Source organism: Pyrus communis, chromosome 17, assembly GCF_963583255.1.
Source record: "Pyrus communis chromosome 17, drPyrComm1.1, whole genome shotgun sequence".
Classification (NCBI taxonomy): Eukaryota; Viridiplantae; Streptophyta; class Magnoliopsida; order Rosales; family Rosaceae; genus Pyrus; species Pyrus communis.
In genome coordinates, this window is record NC_084819.1 from 7,818,403 (window position 1) to 7,837,723 (window position 19,321).

The following is a 19,321-nucleotide window of genomic DNA, read 5'->3' on the forward strand; positions in this document are numbered from 1 at the left end:
ATCCCACAATAGCCCTCTCTTATATCTACCAGACCAAATATATCGCCTTCCCCCTCTCCCTCTCTCCCTATCTCTCTCTCTCTCTTATCTTTCTTTCACACAAAACTCATATTCAAAGAAAGAAAAAAATAGATCCAAGGTGGTGGTTAAGCTGTCATCCGTCAATCAATCAATCAAACCATCAAAAGACCAATCATCAATCAAAAAGAATTTTTTTTTTTTATATATAAGAAAAAGAGGAATCACATCCAAAAGATCATGTCATCCTCTTCAACCTTGTCCCTCGACCACCTCCCTCCTTCCGAGCAGCTCTGTTATGTCCATTGCAACATTTGCGACACTGTCCTTGCGGTATCTTTATATATACTCTCTTCGTATTAGTATATAATTTGATATTTGAGTACCTTTTTCCAGAATTATGTATATCTTCTCTTTAATTCTTAACTAGGTGAGTGTTCCTTGCACAAGTTTGTTCAAGACTGTGACGGTGCGATGTGGGCACTGCACCAATCTGCTGCCAGTGAACATGCGTGGGCAGCTTCTGCCTTCCTCAAATCAGTTTCATCATCTTGGTCACTCTTTTTTTTCTTCCCCTAACAATTCCCTTAATCTTCTGGTAATTAAAACAGTTATCTGTTGCTTAATTTTATTATGGAAGTGATTTCTTTGTCATTTTTGGTAAAGGTTCATTTTTTCCCTTTGAATTGAGCAAATCAAAGGAGTATTAAGGGAGAAGGGGTGTACGGAAATTATTTCCCTCTTATTCTGACCCTATTAAGTATTGTATGTTTATATTTTAATTTCAAATGAATCTTATATATTCTACTTGAGGTTGCAGGAAGAGATTCCAAATGTTCCGACCCCAAATTTTCTGGTTAACCAGACAAATGTGAATGACTTTGCTGCAACACCAAGAGGTGGAGCTGATGAACATTTTCCAACGCCCCCAGTCATTAACAGACGTAAGTAACTCACAGACAATACACATATATGCCTTAGGAAACTCATTTATTTTTCGGTGATGAAAAAGATATAACTCGGCCACTTTTGATTTATCGTTTCCTCTGAATCCTTGAAGTATACTGATATATATATATATATATATATATATATATATGATCAAAGGTCCTTCTGTATATCTGGTGGTGGAGAAAAGATCATAACCAACTCCTTTTATGCACTATCATTATCTATATAGTAGTCAACTTTGATATTATACCCCAATACGTTCTTCTTTTTTCAACAAAACCTAACAAATGCAGAATTCTTCTTAGAATTTCATGACAGTCCTTCTCCATACCAACAAATTAGTATCTTCTTTTTAGTGATTAAATGAATATATTAACCAAAGGAGGGCAAGCTCAGATTGTTTTAAAGCCTTCTTGACAATTATTTCCCCCCATCTTTTTTATCTTGCACCTTGAAATTTTTTTAACATAGAGGCCATATACATGTACAATGTTACTGTGCCTTCTTAACATATTAATTAACTATGTTTTTTAAGTCCTTATGACAAAGAAACATCATAAAATGGAATTGGCCCCCCGGAATGTAGATGGTAAAGATTGTTGGACTACCTTCGATCTCCTCCCCAATCATGGTTAGTAAAAAAAAAAAAAAAACACTTTAGATGGATGGATGATCAAATTGCATAACATTTAGACTGAGAGAGAGAAAAGCTAACTAATGAAGTGATAGTACATGCAAGATAGGGTTTGGCGAAAGACCCAATAAATAGATCAATACCCCCTACCTATTATTAAGTTTTATTATGATTTTCTAATTAAGAAATATGATTTAATTTAACTTGAATGTCTCTCTCTCTCTCCCCCTCCCTCCCTCCCTCCCTCCCTCTCTCTGCTTGTTTGTCTGCCTGTGCATGCCATGCCCAGCCTCGGAGAAGAGACAGAGAGTCCCCTCTGCATACAACCGTTTCATCAAGTGAGTAATCATGTCAACTGTCATTCAGTTCTCTTTCTCTCACAGACAAACACACGTAAATAAATTAATAATAACATAAAGTATATATAGTTATTACTTGACCAGAGGAAAATATAGAATATATTGTTATTAATTAATTGATTTATAAACTTGCCAAAATTGATGCAAAATATATGAATGGTCGATTCATCTGAATGTGTATCCATGCAGGGACGAGATCCAACGCATCAAGTCTGTGAATCCTGATATATCACATAGAGAAGCCTTCAGTGCAGCTGCCAAGAATGTAAAATTGTTTAATAATATTTTAGGGTTATTCCTTTTTTAACAAATTAGGGTTTTTGGATTTAGCATAAAACTAGTCCTTGTTGTGTGGGGTCCTTTGATATGTGAACATCTTAAATTTTGCCTTTCTTTTTGTCAGTGGGCTCACTTTCCACACATTCACTTTGGTCTTATGCCTGACCAGACTGTGAAGAAGACAACCATTCGCCAGCAGGTTACCACCCCCCATGCAGTACTATTAACCCATTCTACTAATTTTTGTAGCATAATTAATTTGCTAGCAAGATTAACTAATTAATAACATTATTTTTAAAATATAATTTAATACTAACGTTGTGGTTTTAACTGGGTTTGTGCAGGAAGGAGAGGATGTTCTGATGAAAGATGGGTTTTTCTCTTCAGCTAATAATGTGCGTGTCTCCCCTTACTAAATTAGAGTTTCAAGCTGCAGCTTGATGTCTTTGTGATGGTGGGAGAAATGTTTAAGGTCCAAATGCTTAATTGTGATAATGCCTACGGACTCTAGCTAGAGATCTTTTTAATGTTGATAACCGGGTTAGATGTAGTTTTAAGATTTAATATCTAAACTTTGCTTAAGCAGAACCCTTGAATTTTGAAGACCCTATCCTTTATTATGTTATGATAATATTGGACACCAGTATCGGTAGCTAGGTGCTGATGATCAAACCACCACTTTTTCGTGCACCTTGTTTATTTTAAAATCGATTTTTATGTTGTTTGTTTTCCTAAGATCCCCTTTATTTAGGAAATGTTATTAGTACTTTAAAAAAGATATAAATTTGCACTTATTTTATACGTTTAAGTTGCATGATAATATTTTTAGAGTGTAAATCACATTTCCCTCTTCTAATCTATATATTATCATGTCACACAAACACACGTTAATTAGCATGATCACGCATTTTTTCATATATATACACACGATATGGAAGAGTGAATATGAGCTAGAAAATCTCTTGAATGCATTAGTTATTAGTTTTACTTTGTCTTGCTTTCTTAACCTCTGCACAAATGCAGTTTTGCATGCATGATGCCTCTTGGAAATCCCATAAATATAATTAATGTCCGACGTTATTAATGTGTTCGAATTGGCATGAAGTTATGAACTTAATTCGAGTCAGACCAATGTAAATGGACTTTGAATCTGTTTAACTTGATGCCATGTAAAGCAAGGATATTGCTGTTGAAATGATATGTTTTCACGGCAAGACGTTTAACTAAAGGGCAGATTTATATAAAAGAGATTTCAGTTTTCAATTTTCAATTTTTAGTTTTCAATTTTATAAAAATAAAAAACTTAAACTCAAGGCCCCATTTAATAACTAAAGAAAATAGTTTTCAGGTTTTTGTTTTCAGCTAGTTACCAAACAAGCTTTCATTTTTTTAAAATTTTCATAAAAAATGAAAACAAAATTGAAAAATTGAAAATGAAATGGTTAAATGGCCCTTAAGTTAATAAAAAGATCATATGTCCAGTTTTGAAATTTTAGAGAAAAAATATCACGTTTGTTGAAAATTTTTAAGAACTAGCATGACAATGTATGGCTTTCATAATAGAGTAAATTGTAGCAATGATCTTTTAACTTTAACTCAATTGGAGTAATGGTCCCTCAACTCATCAAAACGTGCAGTTATGGTACTCAACTAAAAATCCATTACCATTGGTCACTTAACTTTAATCCAACTGGAGAAATGATCTCTCAACTTTAATCCAATTGGAGCAATGATCCCTCAACTTTAACCCAATTGTAGCAATGGTCCTTCTAACATAACTCGTTTTGACAAATTCTAACGAAGTTGATGAAAATAATCATAGCTACATGTTTTGATGAGTTGAGGGACCCTAATTGTGGTAATGGTCTTTCCAACATAACTCATTTTAACAAAATTTTGACGAAGTTGATGAAAAAGACTATAGCTACACATTTTGATGAGTGGAGGGACCAATGGTAATGGATTTTTAGTTGAGTGATCATTGCTACAATTTACTCTTCATAATATATGTGAAGGTAAAAGATCCACATCGAACTTTTTCAAACACGTAGATAATACAAATTGAAAGTGCATGAAAAACTTGTGATCGTTCAACTTCACATGTAGAATGATCATTTGAAGTTCCATCATGTAACTAATTAATTAATTGGCAATATAAACAATGGTCAACTCATATATCACAATATAGACAGACAAACTAAATTTCTCTATGTACGTTTCCTTACTAGTTTTATTTTATAACCACGACATTCCCAACCAAAGAAAGAAAACGGATCATGTAAATATGTGGTTGTTGTAAAATCAACGATATGTGTGCTATGGAATATAAAGTAAATGAGACACAATATTTACGAGGTTCAGCAAGTATGCCTACATCCTCGAGTTAGCAGTAGTACTTTCTCTCATTATGTGAAACAATAGGAGTACAATGATAACTCTCACTATTTTCTCTCTTCTCTCTAGCCCAGCTCATTAGTATTTACTTCTGTATCACTCTTCTTTCTTTTCTTCCTCTCATTTCTCTTCTTTTCTTTCTCTCTTTCTTCCTTACTTCCTTTTCTTCGTATGTCTATCTCTCTCTTTCTTCATTTGCTCCTTTGTTTTATAGGTAAAGCTATTGGTAGACAAAGCTTAGTGGGACGAATGGCCATCCACATTGAGTGGCTAGAATTACAATACTCCCCCTTGGATGGCCACTAGTCCTCGATTGGCTATCTTATTGGAATTTCTTAAATAATAACTCATGTGATGAATGGATGGTCCGGAAGAAAAAAATGCTTTGCATATATGGCCAAAGTAGCAGACTCTTAGATGCTCACCCTGATTGATGCCTCCCCCTGATTATAATAAATCTGGATTAACTAGCTTGCCATCATGCGGATGCGTGTTGATCCAATCTTTGAACTTCTGACAATGAAGACTTTATAGATATATAGTTTTGACCGATATGAACATGTAGCAACAAATGTTTGCTTCATTGGGTGTTGTAGGATCAAACTATTTCCATATATAAATACAAATCCTTTCTGTGAATGATACGTATGCAGTTATAGAGAGATTTGAATTTTGCTTGCCTAATAAGACCATGGATATTAGTGAGTTCATTGGAATAGAACAAGCACATGTCTATAATTTCTTAGAGATATCAATAGATAAGCTTTATTTCATTTCAATACTCATTTGTTGGTATTGTGCTCCACAGGCAATGTGATAATTGATTCAGTATATTGTGCTAAATACAATAAGGCATATATTTTACTTAAGATATGGTACTTCTGGACCAAATATCAATTCATCGTTTCCCTCACCAGGATGAATGATCTTTCTTAGTGCCTAAAAATTGATTAACCATTTGAGTGTTCAACTCATGATCTTCAATCCACATGGTTTTTTAATACCATAAAACCCTTTTAATGGATAAGAATCATGTTGGCATATTGTTCGATCTGCAGCTCGAGACAATATTCCTTATAACACTTTATAATCTTTCTAGACTCTTCACGAGTCCCAATCTAATATCATTAACTCTTATAAGAGATATAGTATGTTGCAATAATATCATAATGATAGTACTCATTAAGGCAATTTATGTCATCCACTGGTATTGAGTACATAATTTGTGCTTTACCTTTCTGGGGCTTATTTCAAGCTATTTGAATCCTTTAGGGATTTTCTACACTTCATGGCACATTCTCCTTTGGAATTTTATACAAACCAATTTGCTTCCACGTATACTTGAGGGAATTACTTATAGAGATATGCTTCGGGCATATATATAATTCTCCATTAAAATTGAACTAGTTTCACAATGAGAAACTATGTTTAAAGGAGTGTATTACAATTTCAGGTTTGGACTAGGAACCAGGTGTCATATCATACGAGTGTATTTCATTGTATCACAAATGCCCATATGTAACCTTATAGGTTCAACATCTTTGGCTATTTGTACTATATATAGAGGTCTATTTTTCCACATTCTTATTAAACTGTAATGGAATTGCCTCTCCATTTTTTTGCCAATAAATTTTCCTTTCTTTCTTTCGTTAACGAACAAAAGAATGTGTCTCAATATTAACATAGCTCATTGATGAATTTAGTAGCTACTGTAAAACCAAAATTAACATTGGTAATCATCAATTTGTGATCTCATAATTCTCATGTGCATGTGCATGCATATTTATAAGCATTTCATTATTTTGGATATCCTTGTCTCTTCAGGGGCTTTACATTGTCTCTTCTAGGACAATCATCTCTTATTAGATAAATTGTTGGAGAATTTGGATCATAACCTCCTCTAGAGCGTTACAGAGCTTGAATTTTTAGTCTCCACTTTTGGGGAGTTGAATCATTGGAACTTATATATCCATCATGCTTCATGCATAAGATATATTAAAATTTCCATGTCCATGGATTATCTTTTTGGAACTTGAATCTATGTGGCGACTGTCATGCATCGGGCATGCAACAGTTTAGTGGTACCAAGTCCATGGATAGTTTTATTAAGACTTTAATCCATGCAACATCTTTGTAACTTGTTAATGCATTTAATAGTTTATTAGCAATCATGAAGATTGTATTACCTTTACATCATTGGAATGATATAAACTGGTAGAGTTTGCTAAAGCTGTGAGTAAGATTCCCATCTTTGAACTTTGGTCTTCCATTCACTTAGTCAGCCACTCAATTTCTCCCTTTGAACTTCTATGGGCTCATTGTTAATGCTTCAGCTTCAGCCTCCTGCACAAAATAACTGGTGTGCAACCTTTGCCTTTGAATGGTCCTTCAAAGCATCCCTTATTGGTGACTCATCTATACTTGGCAGCTTCTGTGTAAAGAGCCAACATCATAGCAACTGTTCTGCAACATTAGAAACTTGAAACCCGGCTCCAACAATATTTGAAAATGACTACTCGAGAACAATGCAAGGTAAGCAATCAAGCAATGATTCCAGGCTGAAAGTTTGATTTCAAGTTCTGACTAATTCCTTTCATTCTCCTAGTCTTGTAGGTAAAAGCAAATGCAAAGCAAAAGACAGGGAAAGAGCATGATATGAGATACTTTTGCTCTCGACCCTGATGATATGATATACTTTTTCTCTTGAAGAAAAACAGTAGAAGGATTTAATGCTGATGTAAAGCTTCTTGATCAAAAATATTATCTTACTGAAGAAATGAGTTGGGTATTTTGAGCGACTTGGTTGAAGATGTATTCTTAGAGAAGAGGAAAGCTGGGTATTTTGAGAGGCTTGGTTGAAGATAGATTATAGTCAAGGAAGAAGAGTTAAGCATTTTTGGAGCTCTACCTTGCCATGGAGGACAGAAGTCGACATATATAGGAATTTTCCAATAGCAGGTAGTGGTATTGTTGGGATCATCTCCTTCACACTTGTAGGCAACAATGGTGTAATTGGAACAGTAAAATTCAAGCGTTTCAACTTTGCTAAAGATATTTTGACAAAGTTATCCTTGATATCCAGAAAGCTGGGATTGTGTCTGAAAAATGCCAATGAAATTAATTTAGGAAAATTTGGCTTTCGAAAATCGAAAAGCAGTGCCTCTTCAATTTTTGAACAAGTGGCCCTATTGCCTCTTCTTTTATAAGGGCATCAATTGTATCGAAAAAGCATGCCTGGAAAGTTACCTGCCTGTAAAAATTGCTTCTGTTGTATTTCTGATATTTCAATTTATCTAACCTCCTTTTCCTTTCATCATTTATGAAAATGGCTTGCCCATCTAACCGTTGTTTCAATTTGAATGTTGTGAACGATGTGGACATACCTCTTCAAGACAATATAAAGCCTATCCTTCTTATCCTCTAATGGTATAACAACTGTAATAGTAGATGGGAATCTTCTCACTCCCAAGGATAAAAGGATACTTTCAAAATGGTCCGATGAATTTTCTGTTCAAAACGGTCCAATATGGGCCAACGTCTACTTGTTCGAACTTGCCATGTTGAATCATTAATGGCTGAGATGGAAGGTCTCAGGCAAGAGATTAGAGGGCTCAAGCACAAGAATAAAGTGTTGCACAAACTTCCAAATATTTACTCGACGAGCATAAAAACGAAGCTCGACTAGCTGCAAGAATCCAAAAGTCAGATTCAAAGTGACCACTAGAGATTCATGGCTTTATTCCAAAGGCCCGTCTAGAGTTCTACCAATTACTAAGGCTTTAAATGATCAACCTCTTGTGCCTCCCCTTTCTGGTGTTCCACCATGTACTGGGGCATCACATGATCAATCTCCAGTGCCTTTCCCCTCTGGGGTTTGACCAAGTAAGGTTTCACATGAGCAATCTTTGGGAAGGCACCCTTATTTGTTTGTTTTTGTAGTTGTAACTCATGTGTAAGCACATGTATATATCTATATATGTATGTATGTATGTATGTATATATATATATATAGAAAAATTTCATCTTTTTTGGTTTTATACATGCTTGAAACTTCTGGTTCAGTTTATTAGATATGAGAAACTATGGAAATTTTTGGTGCCATTAATATGAATCAATGAAGAAACAATGGAAACTTCTGGTTCTATGAATATGATTCAATAAGCATTTAAGCAAAGATGTTTTTTAATATCATATGCTTGCACAGGAATTCCGGGGCATTATGAATTCATGAAAGTATCTCTTGCATAAGATGTTGATGGTAACAAAATCGAGTTTTGTTAAGTTCACCATTTTCTTATTCCAAAAAGGAAGAAATTCAGGTATGATGCAACTTGTGATAATATATTCATACCACATATAACACATGTCTACACAAAATGTTAGAACTTCATGTTCTTAACATTATTCATATTTTGAACTGCAAGTAAAAACATTATTCATATGTACTCGAAATTTATACTAAAAATCAACATCATTGGAACCTATAGGTTCATAGTTTTGGAATTCATGCCCATACTATTTGTACATGGATTAAGGAACTTATGGTCCTCATTTACATGAATCAAGGAACTTCTGGCCCTCATTTAATAATTTGTGGACTGAGGCGCTTATGGTCGTCACTTTAATTTAATTGAAGAACTGCTACTTTCTCAGTTGATTCAAAAACTTCAGGTTTTGATTTTGGTCAAGATCAAGGAACTTTGGGTCCAATCTTTTATATGATGAAACTTCATGTCCAATCATTTGATATGATGAGGATCAAGAAACATCAGGTTCTAATCTGATCAAGGAACTTTAGGTCCTTTATACACTCATCATAACAAAATGTAGTACACTAAAGAAATAAAAGCAATATGCGATAATTCCAGCCATGGTAAATAAATTGGTTTTAAGAAAATAAAGCTTGTGACAAGGGCTTTGATTTAGCATTATTCACATAAATATCAAAGCTTAAAGCAAAGGGTAATAATTCTACCCACTGTAAATAAATTTCTTCAAATGAATAGAACTTGTGATAGGGCTTTAAACCAAGACCATTCACATAAATATGCCAAAACAGAAATGGCAATGATTAAGTCTCCATCTTTTGTTTTTTCTTTTTCTTTGTCTGCCACTTTCTTTTGTTTCATCCTTTTAATTTTATTTTCATTTCACATCTCCAAGTCCTACTAGTTGTTTAGGAGGTAATAGTAACAATAAGTCCAGTTGGTGTTCTTCCTCCAATAAGTTTCGAAAGAGTCAAAATGATTCCCTGTAAGTTTTGGAGTCAAATGTAATGCCTGCAACTTATGAGAAGATCAAACCATTAAATCTAACTCAAATTTTAGTATGATATGGATAAGAGGATACCGAACAACTTTAGTCAAGAAACAATTTTGATCTGACCTACTAAAAATGGAGTTTTGGCACTCATAAGATGGTTGTCCAGTTTTTTGCGGGATTTGAGTTTATGGTAGTATTTCAAAGATTTGGAATGATTTCACCATTTGATCTTTTTTAGATTTTTGATATGTTATAGGAGAGGGGATAAGGAATAACTTTCATGGAGGAATTCTTTATGTTTGAGCATAGGAAGTTAGAGTTTTAGAGTTCGTGACATGACTATCAGATTTTCTACGAATTTGAAGTTTGTACCATTTTTGCTTCTGCAAATAATGAAATAAAATCATGAAACAAGATATATATTTGATTTAAGAAAATTAGTAGTAAAGAGATATGAGAATAAAATATAAGGATTTTCTTATCCGTGAAATTCCAGTCGACAGACGTGAGAGGTAGGTAATGCTTCACTTGATTTATGGCGTTATGGTTTCGACTGACACGAGAGCTTCTCGTCCAAATAACATGTTGTAAAATCATGGTATGTGTGAAGTGGAATATAAGTAAATGAGACACAATATTTACGAGGTTCTCGTGCTGATAACGTGTTGTAAAATCAGTGGTATGTGTGGTATGAAATATAAAGTAAATGAGATGCAATATTTACGAGGTTCGAAAAGTATACCTACATCCTAGGGGCAGCAGCAGTACTTCCTCTCATTATGTGAAATAATAGGAGTACAAAGATAACTCTCACTATTTTCTCTCTTCTCTCTAGCCCAACTCATTGGTATTTTCTTCTTTCTCTTCTTCCTCTCCTCTCTCTTCTTTTCTTTCTCTCTTTCTTCCTTACTTCCTTTCCTCCGTATGTCTATCCCTCTCTTTCTTCATTTGCTCCTTTGTTTTATAGGTAAAGCTAGTGGTAGACAAAGCTTAGTTGGATGAGTGGTCATCCACATTGAGTGGCTAGAATTACAATAGTGGTGTATTTAAAAAAAAAAAAAATTAAAAAATGTTATTTCTATTGGATTAGTATGTAAATGACATGTGCCATGCACATGTCAATAATGCCACCTATACAACAGTAGCTTACTCTCTAAGCCAATGTAATTGAAAAAGTATAAATAGTTTTCCCTCCTATCCTTTAAGGTTGTTGTTGTATTTATTAAGAAACAGTTAATAAAAAGCACAACGGTATTCTTTAGCTTCTTCTTCGAAGCATCTTGATCTTTTTTTGGTTTTACATTAAGTGTTAAGATGGTATTAAGAGCTAATCTCGCACTTACGCGGTGTTGTTGGTTTCTGGTTTTTGCTGCTAAGATTGCTGATGAGGCGATGTTCTTTTGTGATTTTGGTTCAATATGATTGATGTATTAGATTTTTATTTTTGGGTTTTGATGAAAGATTGAAGGACGATGCTGTACTCGAATGTTATATGAAGATTAGATGATGAATTACCTAAAGTCCAATGGCAAGGTTGTTAAAATTTCAGTAGTTTTTTGTTTTTTGAAGGTTGATGCTAAAAGTGTTGATATTTCAGTAGATTCTTGATTTCTCAAGGGTTATGCCATATATGAATTCTTTTGATTCTTGATACTTTACGATACATCTATTGTTTGTAGTTGAATTTAGATTGTTTTTTTAACTTGAATTCTGTCATCTAGGTTTTTCTTGCCGACTTAAAGTCACATCTGGGCATTTTGCCTCTAGATTGTTGGTGTGTCTTTTCTTGTGATCTATTGCTATTCATATACGATTATTGCTTATAGTCATCATGCCGAGTTTTGTAAAGATTGAGAGTTTATTGGGAATGCTTACGATTAAGCTTCATGATGATAATTTCATTAAGTGGAATTTTCAGTTCTCTTCTGTACTTTGTGGTTATGATCTTCTTGATTATTTCACTAGAGAATCTATGTGTCCTCCTAAGTTTATCCTTACTCTTGAGTTAGGTGTCACAACTGAGATTAGTGCTACTTATAAGGAATAGGTTAAAACTGAATCGCATTGTTAAGTCTTCTAATTGTCACACTGAGTGATGATGCGATAAAGCATGTTGTAGGATGTAAAACATCAAAAGAGGCTTGGGCTGCTTTACGAATTGTTATTTGTCTGTCTCTAGTGCTAGTATGAACCATTTGAAGGCTGAACTTCACACTATGTAGAAATGGGGTATACCATTGATAAATATCTACTAAGGTTGAAAGCAATTAAGGATCAATTACAAGCTGTAGGGGAAAAAGTATTTGACAATAATTTTATCATTGCTGCACTCACTGGCTTACCTTCTGACTATGACATGATTAGAACTGTTATTTTGGCCAGAGATACACCCATCACCTTGAAAGAATTTAGAGCATAGTTAATAGGTGCAAAGAAGAATATTGAAGCTAGGATGCATTCTCTAACTTAAAGTATGGTTGCCATGTATATCGATGCAAATCTTTCCACTGGTCATCCTATCACTGGTGGTTCATCTCAGTTTGCTGGTAATTCTGGTTCTTCTAATTCATCTGGTGCTGGTTCCACATCTCATTTTCTATCAAACTTTGGTTATAACTTCAATGGGCCAGGTCCTTCAGCTATGTCTTCATCTTCTTCTAACAATGGTTATCAGTCTAATGGTAACAGTTTTCATTCCAACAATGGTAGTTGTAATAATGGAGGAAGATCTTTCAATTCTAATAATTTTAGGCTAACATGAAGTGGGGGTTATAAACCAAGGTTTAATGGTTCAAGATCTAGTAATTCTTTGCAATCATGGTTTGGCAGTACTTCAAACAGATTTGACCTTATTCTTGAGTCAAACATGTTCTTGAAAATGTCATACAGCTGTCATTTGTCTTTATAGAAGTGATTATGGTCAAGCTTTACAAGAGTAAGATTTGTGGAAAAATGGGTCATATAGCACTTAATTGCAGACATCAAGGGAATTATGCTTATGAAGGCAACCTCCTTCTTCTTTTAATGCCAATTATGCTTATCAAGGATTTGTTTCTGCTCCTCAACATGATATGCCTATGTTTTCACCACCATCACAGTTTGGTGCACCAGGATAACACCCTTAGTTTCTTTCAAATGCCAATCAAGTTCTTCAAGGTGGTTTCCTGCTATGAATGCTCATAATTCAAATGAGTTTACAAATAGGGCTTCTTAGATCATTGATATAGGAGCCTCTCATCATATGAGTCATGATGTAACAGTTCTAACTAGGGATACTCCTTATGAAGGCATTGAAAAGATAATTGTTGAAAATGGTGAAGGTTTGGAAGTCAAACATATTAGAAATAACACCTTACAAACTCAAATCTCATGTTTTATATCTTAAAAATATTTTAAATGTGCCAATGTTAACTGTTAATGTATTGTCAGTTAAAAAGCTTTGCAAGGATAACCATAGCTGGTTCATATATGATGATGTGCAAGATAAGGCAACAGGGGCAATCCTCCACCAAGAAAAGAGTAGCAATGATGAGTTTTCAGGATTCTTGTGCATATATTTCCTACACTACTGAATAAAGGTGTTGTCTCTTCTGCTTTTTTGGGACATACAGTGAAAACTTCTTTGTGGCACCAAAGATTCGACCACCCTTCTAATAAGTTACTAGTTACAATTCTTAAAGATTCTAATAAAGCTTGTACTTCTGATGAACATGTAAAATTTTACTCACATTGTATAAGTGGAAAGATGAGTAGATTATCTTTCACAGATATAGTTTGTATATTGGATACCCCATTTTATAGATACATATTGATGTTTGGGGGCCTTCTCTAGTCCTCTCTTTTGAAGGTTTTAGATACTATATTTATTTTATAGATAAAGCTACTAGGTTTGTATGGATCTTTTGTTTAATGAATAAATCAGAAGTTTCTGGTGCATTTGTCAAGTTTTATGCTTATGTTGAAAATAAGTTTCATACAAAAATCAAAGTGTTCCAATGTGATGGTGGTGGAGAATGTTTTAGTGATATATTTAAGGATTATTTGGATGCAAATTGGAATTTTGCATTATGTGTCTTGTATGTACACTCCTTAGCATAATGTAATGGCTAAGAGAAAACATAGACATTTTCTTAAGACATCAATTACTCTATTGTATGTTGCTAAATAGCCATAGAAGTTTCGATATCATGTAAAAGCTCATTTGGCTTTCTTGATCAAAAGAATGCACAGTAAGGTCTTAAAGGTGACTTCTCCCTTTGCAAAACTGTTTGGCAAGAAACCTGAATTGTTTACCTTGAAGGTGTTTGGGTTTATAATGTCAACAAATTGCAGTCTAGATCAGTACGGTGTGTTTTTCTTGATTATTCCTCAGGTTATAAGGGGGCAATAAGTGGATATGATACGTCATTCCACTAAGTCATCTCCACCTATTAATCTTAGACCTTTAGTGGTTTAGTTGCCAATTTTTGTTGATAATTCTGGTGATTCAGCTACAGGTGATGTTTCTCAAGGTGTTTCTTTCAGTTTATCTTCAAGTCCCATGGCTCAGCATCAACAGTTCTCTAGTTCCATTGAAAATGTTGGTTCTACATAAATCAGTAATGCTTAGTATTCCAGTTCAAAAGATACTCTTTCCAGCCCCAATCCATTGTTGCATGTCCTTGAACCAATTCAGTTACAAATTGTATTGCTAACTATTACTCCTTCATCTTCTTCCAGTTCAGTGAATGTGGTTCCATCGTAGGGTATCCAAACTAGTTTAAGAACTAGCACCATCACCAGAAAGGATTATTCTGCTATCACTGCAATATTTCCTGGAGCACAATCATTAACTCTTGCCGATGATGATCATTTTTCCGGTGGCTTTACTTTTATTGCTGATATTTAGGATGCTTTAGAACCATCAAATTTTAGACAAGCTTCTCAAATTCCTCAATTGTAGTTGGCAATGCAAGAAGAATTTGATGCCTTTCAAACTCAAGGTACTTGGATCCTTGTACCTAATTCTTGTGATAAGAATGTAACATGGAGCAAAGGGGTGTACAAAATTAAAAGTAACAATGATGGTTCCATATCAAGATATAAGGCTAGGCTTGTGGCACATGGATTTAATCAAGAAAAAAGCTTTTTTTTTTGTTTTTTTTGTATTTTGTATTTTTTTAATAAATGATATTATCTACACTAAAGGAAGGGGGTGGGCTTAGCCTCACATTGAAACTAATTTGGCATTGGCTGCAACACGCAAATGGGATATTAGACAATTAGATGTTGAGAATGCTTTTTTGCATGGTGAGTTACAAGAAGAGGTTTATATGAAGCAACCTCAGGGTTTTGTTAATTCTCAGTTTCCTACATATGTATGTAAACTTGTGAAATCATTATATGGTTTAAAACTTTAAAAACAAGCCTCTCGAGCTTGGAATGACAAATTCATTGGTTACCTACAAGCTATTAGTTTTGAAGCTTCTCTCTCTTATTCCAGTTTGTTTGTGAAGGCAATTGTGTTCATGTTGTAATCCCACTTCTCTATGTAGATGACATCATCATCACAGGTTCTAATACTCAGTCCAATCTGTGATCAATACTCTCAGTGAGGTTTTCGATTTGAAGGATATGGGTAAGTTAGCCTATTTTCTTGGCATTCAAGTCACCTATAAGACTAATGGTGATCTGTTTATCAATCAAGGCAAGTATGCTAAAGATCTCATTCACAAGGCTAGTAAAGATGATTGTAAACCTTTCCAACACCTTGTAAGCCTTATAATCAAATTTTGACAACTGAAGCTACCTTATTGTTTAATCCTACAATGTATTAAAACTTAGTTAGGGCATTACAGTATTTAACTTTCACCTACCCAAATATGCATTTGTTATTAATACTATTTGCCAATACATGAGTTCTCCTACTGATATTCATCTTGCCATGATGAAAAGGATTCTAAGGTTTCTGCAGGGTACACTTCAATGTGGTTTGACATGTATTTCTGGTGGCTCTTTACATTTGAAGGCTTATACTGATTCTGATTGGGCTGCTAATTTGAATACTATTAGATCTATCACTGTGACAGTCAATCTACTATTGCACTGAGTTTGAATCTTGTTCAACATTCTTGGATCAAACACTTAGAGACTGATTGTTCATGAAAGTGTTCAAAAAGGGGACCTCTCAGTTCAGTACTTATGTACCAAGGACCGAGTGGCTGATGTCTTAACCAAGCGACTGCATGGACCTGATTTTCTTCGACACTACTTCAAACTTAAACTGGGTTACACCACATAAGATCAAGGGGGTATTGGATAAGTATGTAAATGTGCATGTGCCATGCACATGTCAATAAGCCAATGTTAAGAATTTTCCGGTTTTTACACTGGCTGTTAAGAATTTTGTCTTCACATTCACAAATAAGGAACCAGAATTCGCAGGATTTGCCATTTGTTAAGTCTCCTAAGGCACTTAAATTTATACACTAGAAACATGCATGATTGTCTCCTGACGTCCCATTGCCTCATTATTTGGCATCATGGATTTACGATTGAGGAAGCGTATAATGTGTCCACGCGGCCGAATGGTGTTCATTGCAAGTTATGTGACATGCATCTATTAATAATGAGATAAATTAGGATTAATTTGATAAAAGCGCTCCAGTTCTACGTTTTTTTTTTTCTATGTTTTTTTTTGTTGAGAATAGTATATCTTATTAATTAAACATTTGTGATTTTTGTTGCAATCCTATTAGATTAGAAATATAATTGTGTAAATCCTAACATATCAACATATTTGAGATATGTATAGAACATTTTTTAGGGTTCGATATTATCCTATCAGAGTTATAATGATATTAGGGTAAGGAATTTACCTTCCTTACTATTATAAGGCACAATGGGGTGATATAACACACATCTCACAAATACAGATCTCTCTCTTCTCACTCTGTGTCGCCGGACCCCTCTCTCCCTTTCCTTAATATTATTCAATAAATTAGGCCTACAACCAGTTTTCAACTTTTTATTAAAACGCCTTGAAATTTGGTTAAGGTTCTTCCATCTTTATCCATGTTATTTTCTAATTTCCAACTCATTATTTTATGTAAATTTTTTTTTTTTGTCTGAACGATAGATTTTGTTAGATTAGATGTTAGATTAGCCATCGACGGGGTTCGAACCCACGCTGCTATGTAAGGGCTTAACACCTTTCCACCATTTTAAATAAAATAAAAAATATTTATATTGAAACTGTTCAGATCTCAAGTCCCTAAATTCATGGAAAGAAAATAAAATTTTGAAAGAAAATTAATTTGACAAAATTAATTGAGTCATTATCCCAATAATTAATTGTTAAGAATTTGATATAATGAATTTTCAGTACAAAGTTTTAATATGAAAATTCTCTTTTTTTAAGTGTCTTAACATACCATTAGCTTGTACATATGAAAGTTAGGTAACACACCATACCAATAGCTAGCTTGGGACATATTAAAACAAGAATTACATAGCCTACCAAAATTAGAATCTCTAATATACCAAAATGCTACTACGTACCAAAATTAAGATTATACAATATACTAATTATGTAACAAGTTATTGGTATGTTATGGTTAATACATATGTGCATTCATATGCCATGTCCATAATTGGTACGTTATGGTTAATAGGATGTTAGTTGTATTTTTAGAATTTTAATGATATTTTTTATTTGAGTAATGAAAAGTGTCACTTGAAATGAATTATGATATAATATCTTCTAGATTTTAGGACTTAGGTGATATTAATTTGTCATTTGATTGGTAAATCAAATATACTGAAAAATGTAATTTTTATTATTAAAATTAGAATAAGAATATGTTTGATTAAAAGCGTAAAAGTTATGGATGTTTGGTCTTAAAAAGTTGAGATGGGTATATCGAAACACCCCTGACGGAATTGATGTGAGTGACCTAACACATTAGTCAATGCCACAGTGCCACTTGATGTAAAGTTAAGGTCAACCTAAATTGTCTAGAGGGATGCTGTAGATAACAAATTAATAGAACAAATCGTATCCATATAAGGACCACATTTCTAAAAACAAGACCTACCTTTATCAACGCAACTCAATTCTGAATTGTAGTTACATATATAGTAACACTTCACAATGTAATTCACGGTAAATATTATAATTATAATGATTCTACTGAACTTTCTACCTTGAATTTCAGAAAAATTATGTGTAATATGTTGTATACACTTATAGATGCACTACAAAAAGAAACACTTTGCCAGACAGAAAAACTTCGTTAGCTAAAATTTTCTTTTGCCGTCGCAAAGTTTAACCGATAGAGTTAGATTCGTCAGGAAAAAATAGTCGGGCAAAACCATTCGTCCGAAACTTTAAACGACAAATACAAAATTCCGTTGAGCAAATACACATAAACCCAATGAATATGGTCGTTGGGCGAACGTGTGTTGACTAAATTGATCCAACGAAAAGAATTTTCCCAACAAATGGTATCTCGTTGGCTAGCACATAATATAATAATGTAATTACTGAGCTTGACCTAACATCCTAGTCATCGGGAAACTCTGGGAAATCAAATTTAAAATTCTGATAAACCGTTTACGCGACAAAAAGTTTGTCAGTTTTTTTTTCTTAAATTAAAAAAAATAGTAAAAACACTATTTATAATAAATGATTTATTGTGGCCAATTTATCTGACAAAGGAGAGAAGGGTGCGACGAGAGAGAAAGTGGAGAAAGTGTAGGGATTTTTCTGTGTGTATGAGATTGTTATTCCCGCTACACGTGCCTTTATTTATAGTAGTAAAGAGCAGAGGAAAGACGTGCTCTCAGCACATAGGCCGCACAACCAAAGACGCGCAGATGCAATATGTCGGGTTCGTATCCAGTAACCAACTGAAGGGCGTTATATTGTTGGGTAACGATAGGCCTCAGGCTGACCAACATGGCTTCATACAATATTGCATGGCCCTAAGCAGCAATCAGGAGCTTAGTATACCTGTGACCAATGACCAGGCAATCATTTGAATGTGCTTAATGAAAGCTTCTGCCAGGCCATTCTAAGTACAAACATGAGGTACTGAACGTTCAACTTCAATCCCAACTGGCATGCAATAGTTATCGAAAAAAATTTTGTGTGAATTCCCAAACATTATCCAATCAAATAGATTTGATTGGATAATTAGGGTGGTGAGCCCTTCAGTTGATAACGTGAGCCAACAATTCGGAGAAGACAACATTTCTTATGGACAACAAACACATGTGTGGAAGCATTAACCAATAACATATAGTATCTAAATTGTCCGCATGGTGGTTGAATCGGTCCACAAATATCCCCTGAATCATTTCTAGAAAAGTACGAAGATCCGAACAGATCTTATCATAGGAAGGCTGAATAATTAGCTTTCCCATGGAACAGGTTTGACATGCA

The 19,321-nt window shown here is 34.1% G+C and overlaps 1 protein-coding gene across 1 annotated transcript; it reads left to right on the top strand.

The window, feature by feature from the left end:
• The first annotated feature begins 258 nt into the window (after positions 1 to 258).
• On the top strand, positions 259 to 2,799 carry LOC137723528 (axial regulator YABBY 1-like). The gene is made up of 7 exons (XM_068462731.1): positions 259 to 351; positions 449 to 616; positions 839 to 962; positions 1,893 to 1,941; positions 2,152 to 2,227; positions 2,366 to 2,440; positions 2,586 to 2,799. Exons 1-7 carry the CDS (start codon positions 259 to 261, stop codon positions 2,655 to 2,657), a joined length of 657 nt encoding a protein of 218 aa, XP_068318832.1. The 3' UTR covers positions 2,658 to 2,799.
• Positions 2,800 to 19,321: the final 16,522 nt, after the last annotated feature.

What these genes read in the sequence shown, in the direction of transcription:
- LOC137723528 (XM_068462731.1), top strand. Translation starts at nt 259, where the DNA reads ATGTCATCCTCTTCAACCTTGTCCCTCGACCACCTCCCTCCTTCCGAG. An exon ending in GCCCCCAGTCATTAACAGAC is followed by an intron (nt 963 to 1,892) that starts GTAAGTAACTCA and finishes TGCCATGCCCAG; the next exon opens with CCTCGGAGAAGAGACAGAGA. An exon ending in TCAGTGCAGCTGCCAAGAAT is followed by an intron (nt 2,228 to 2,365) that starts GTAAAATTGTTT and finishes TCTTTTTGTCAG; the next exon opens with TGGGCTCACTTTCCACACAT.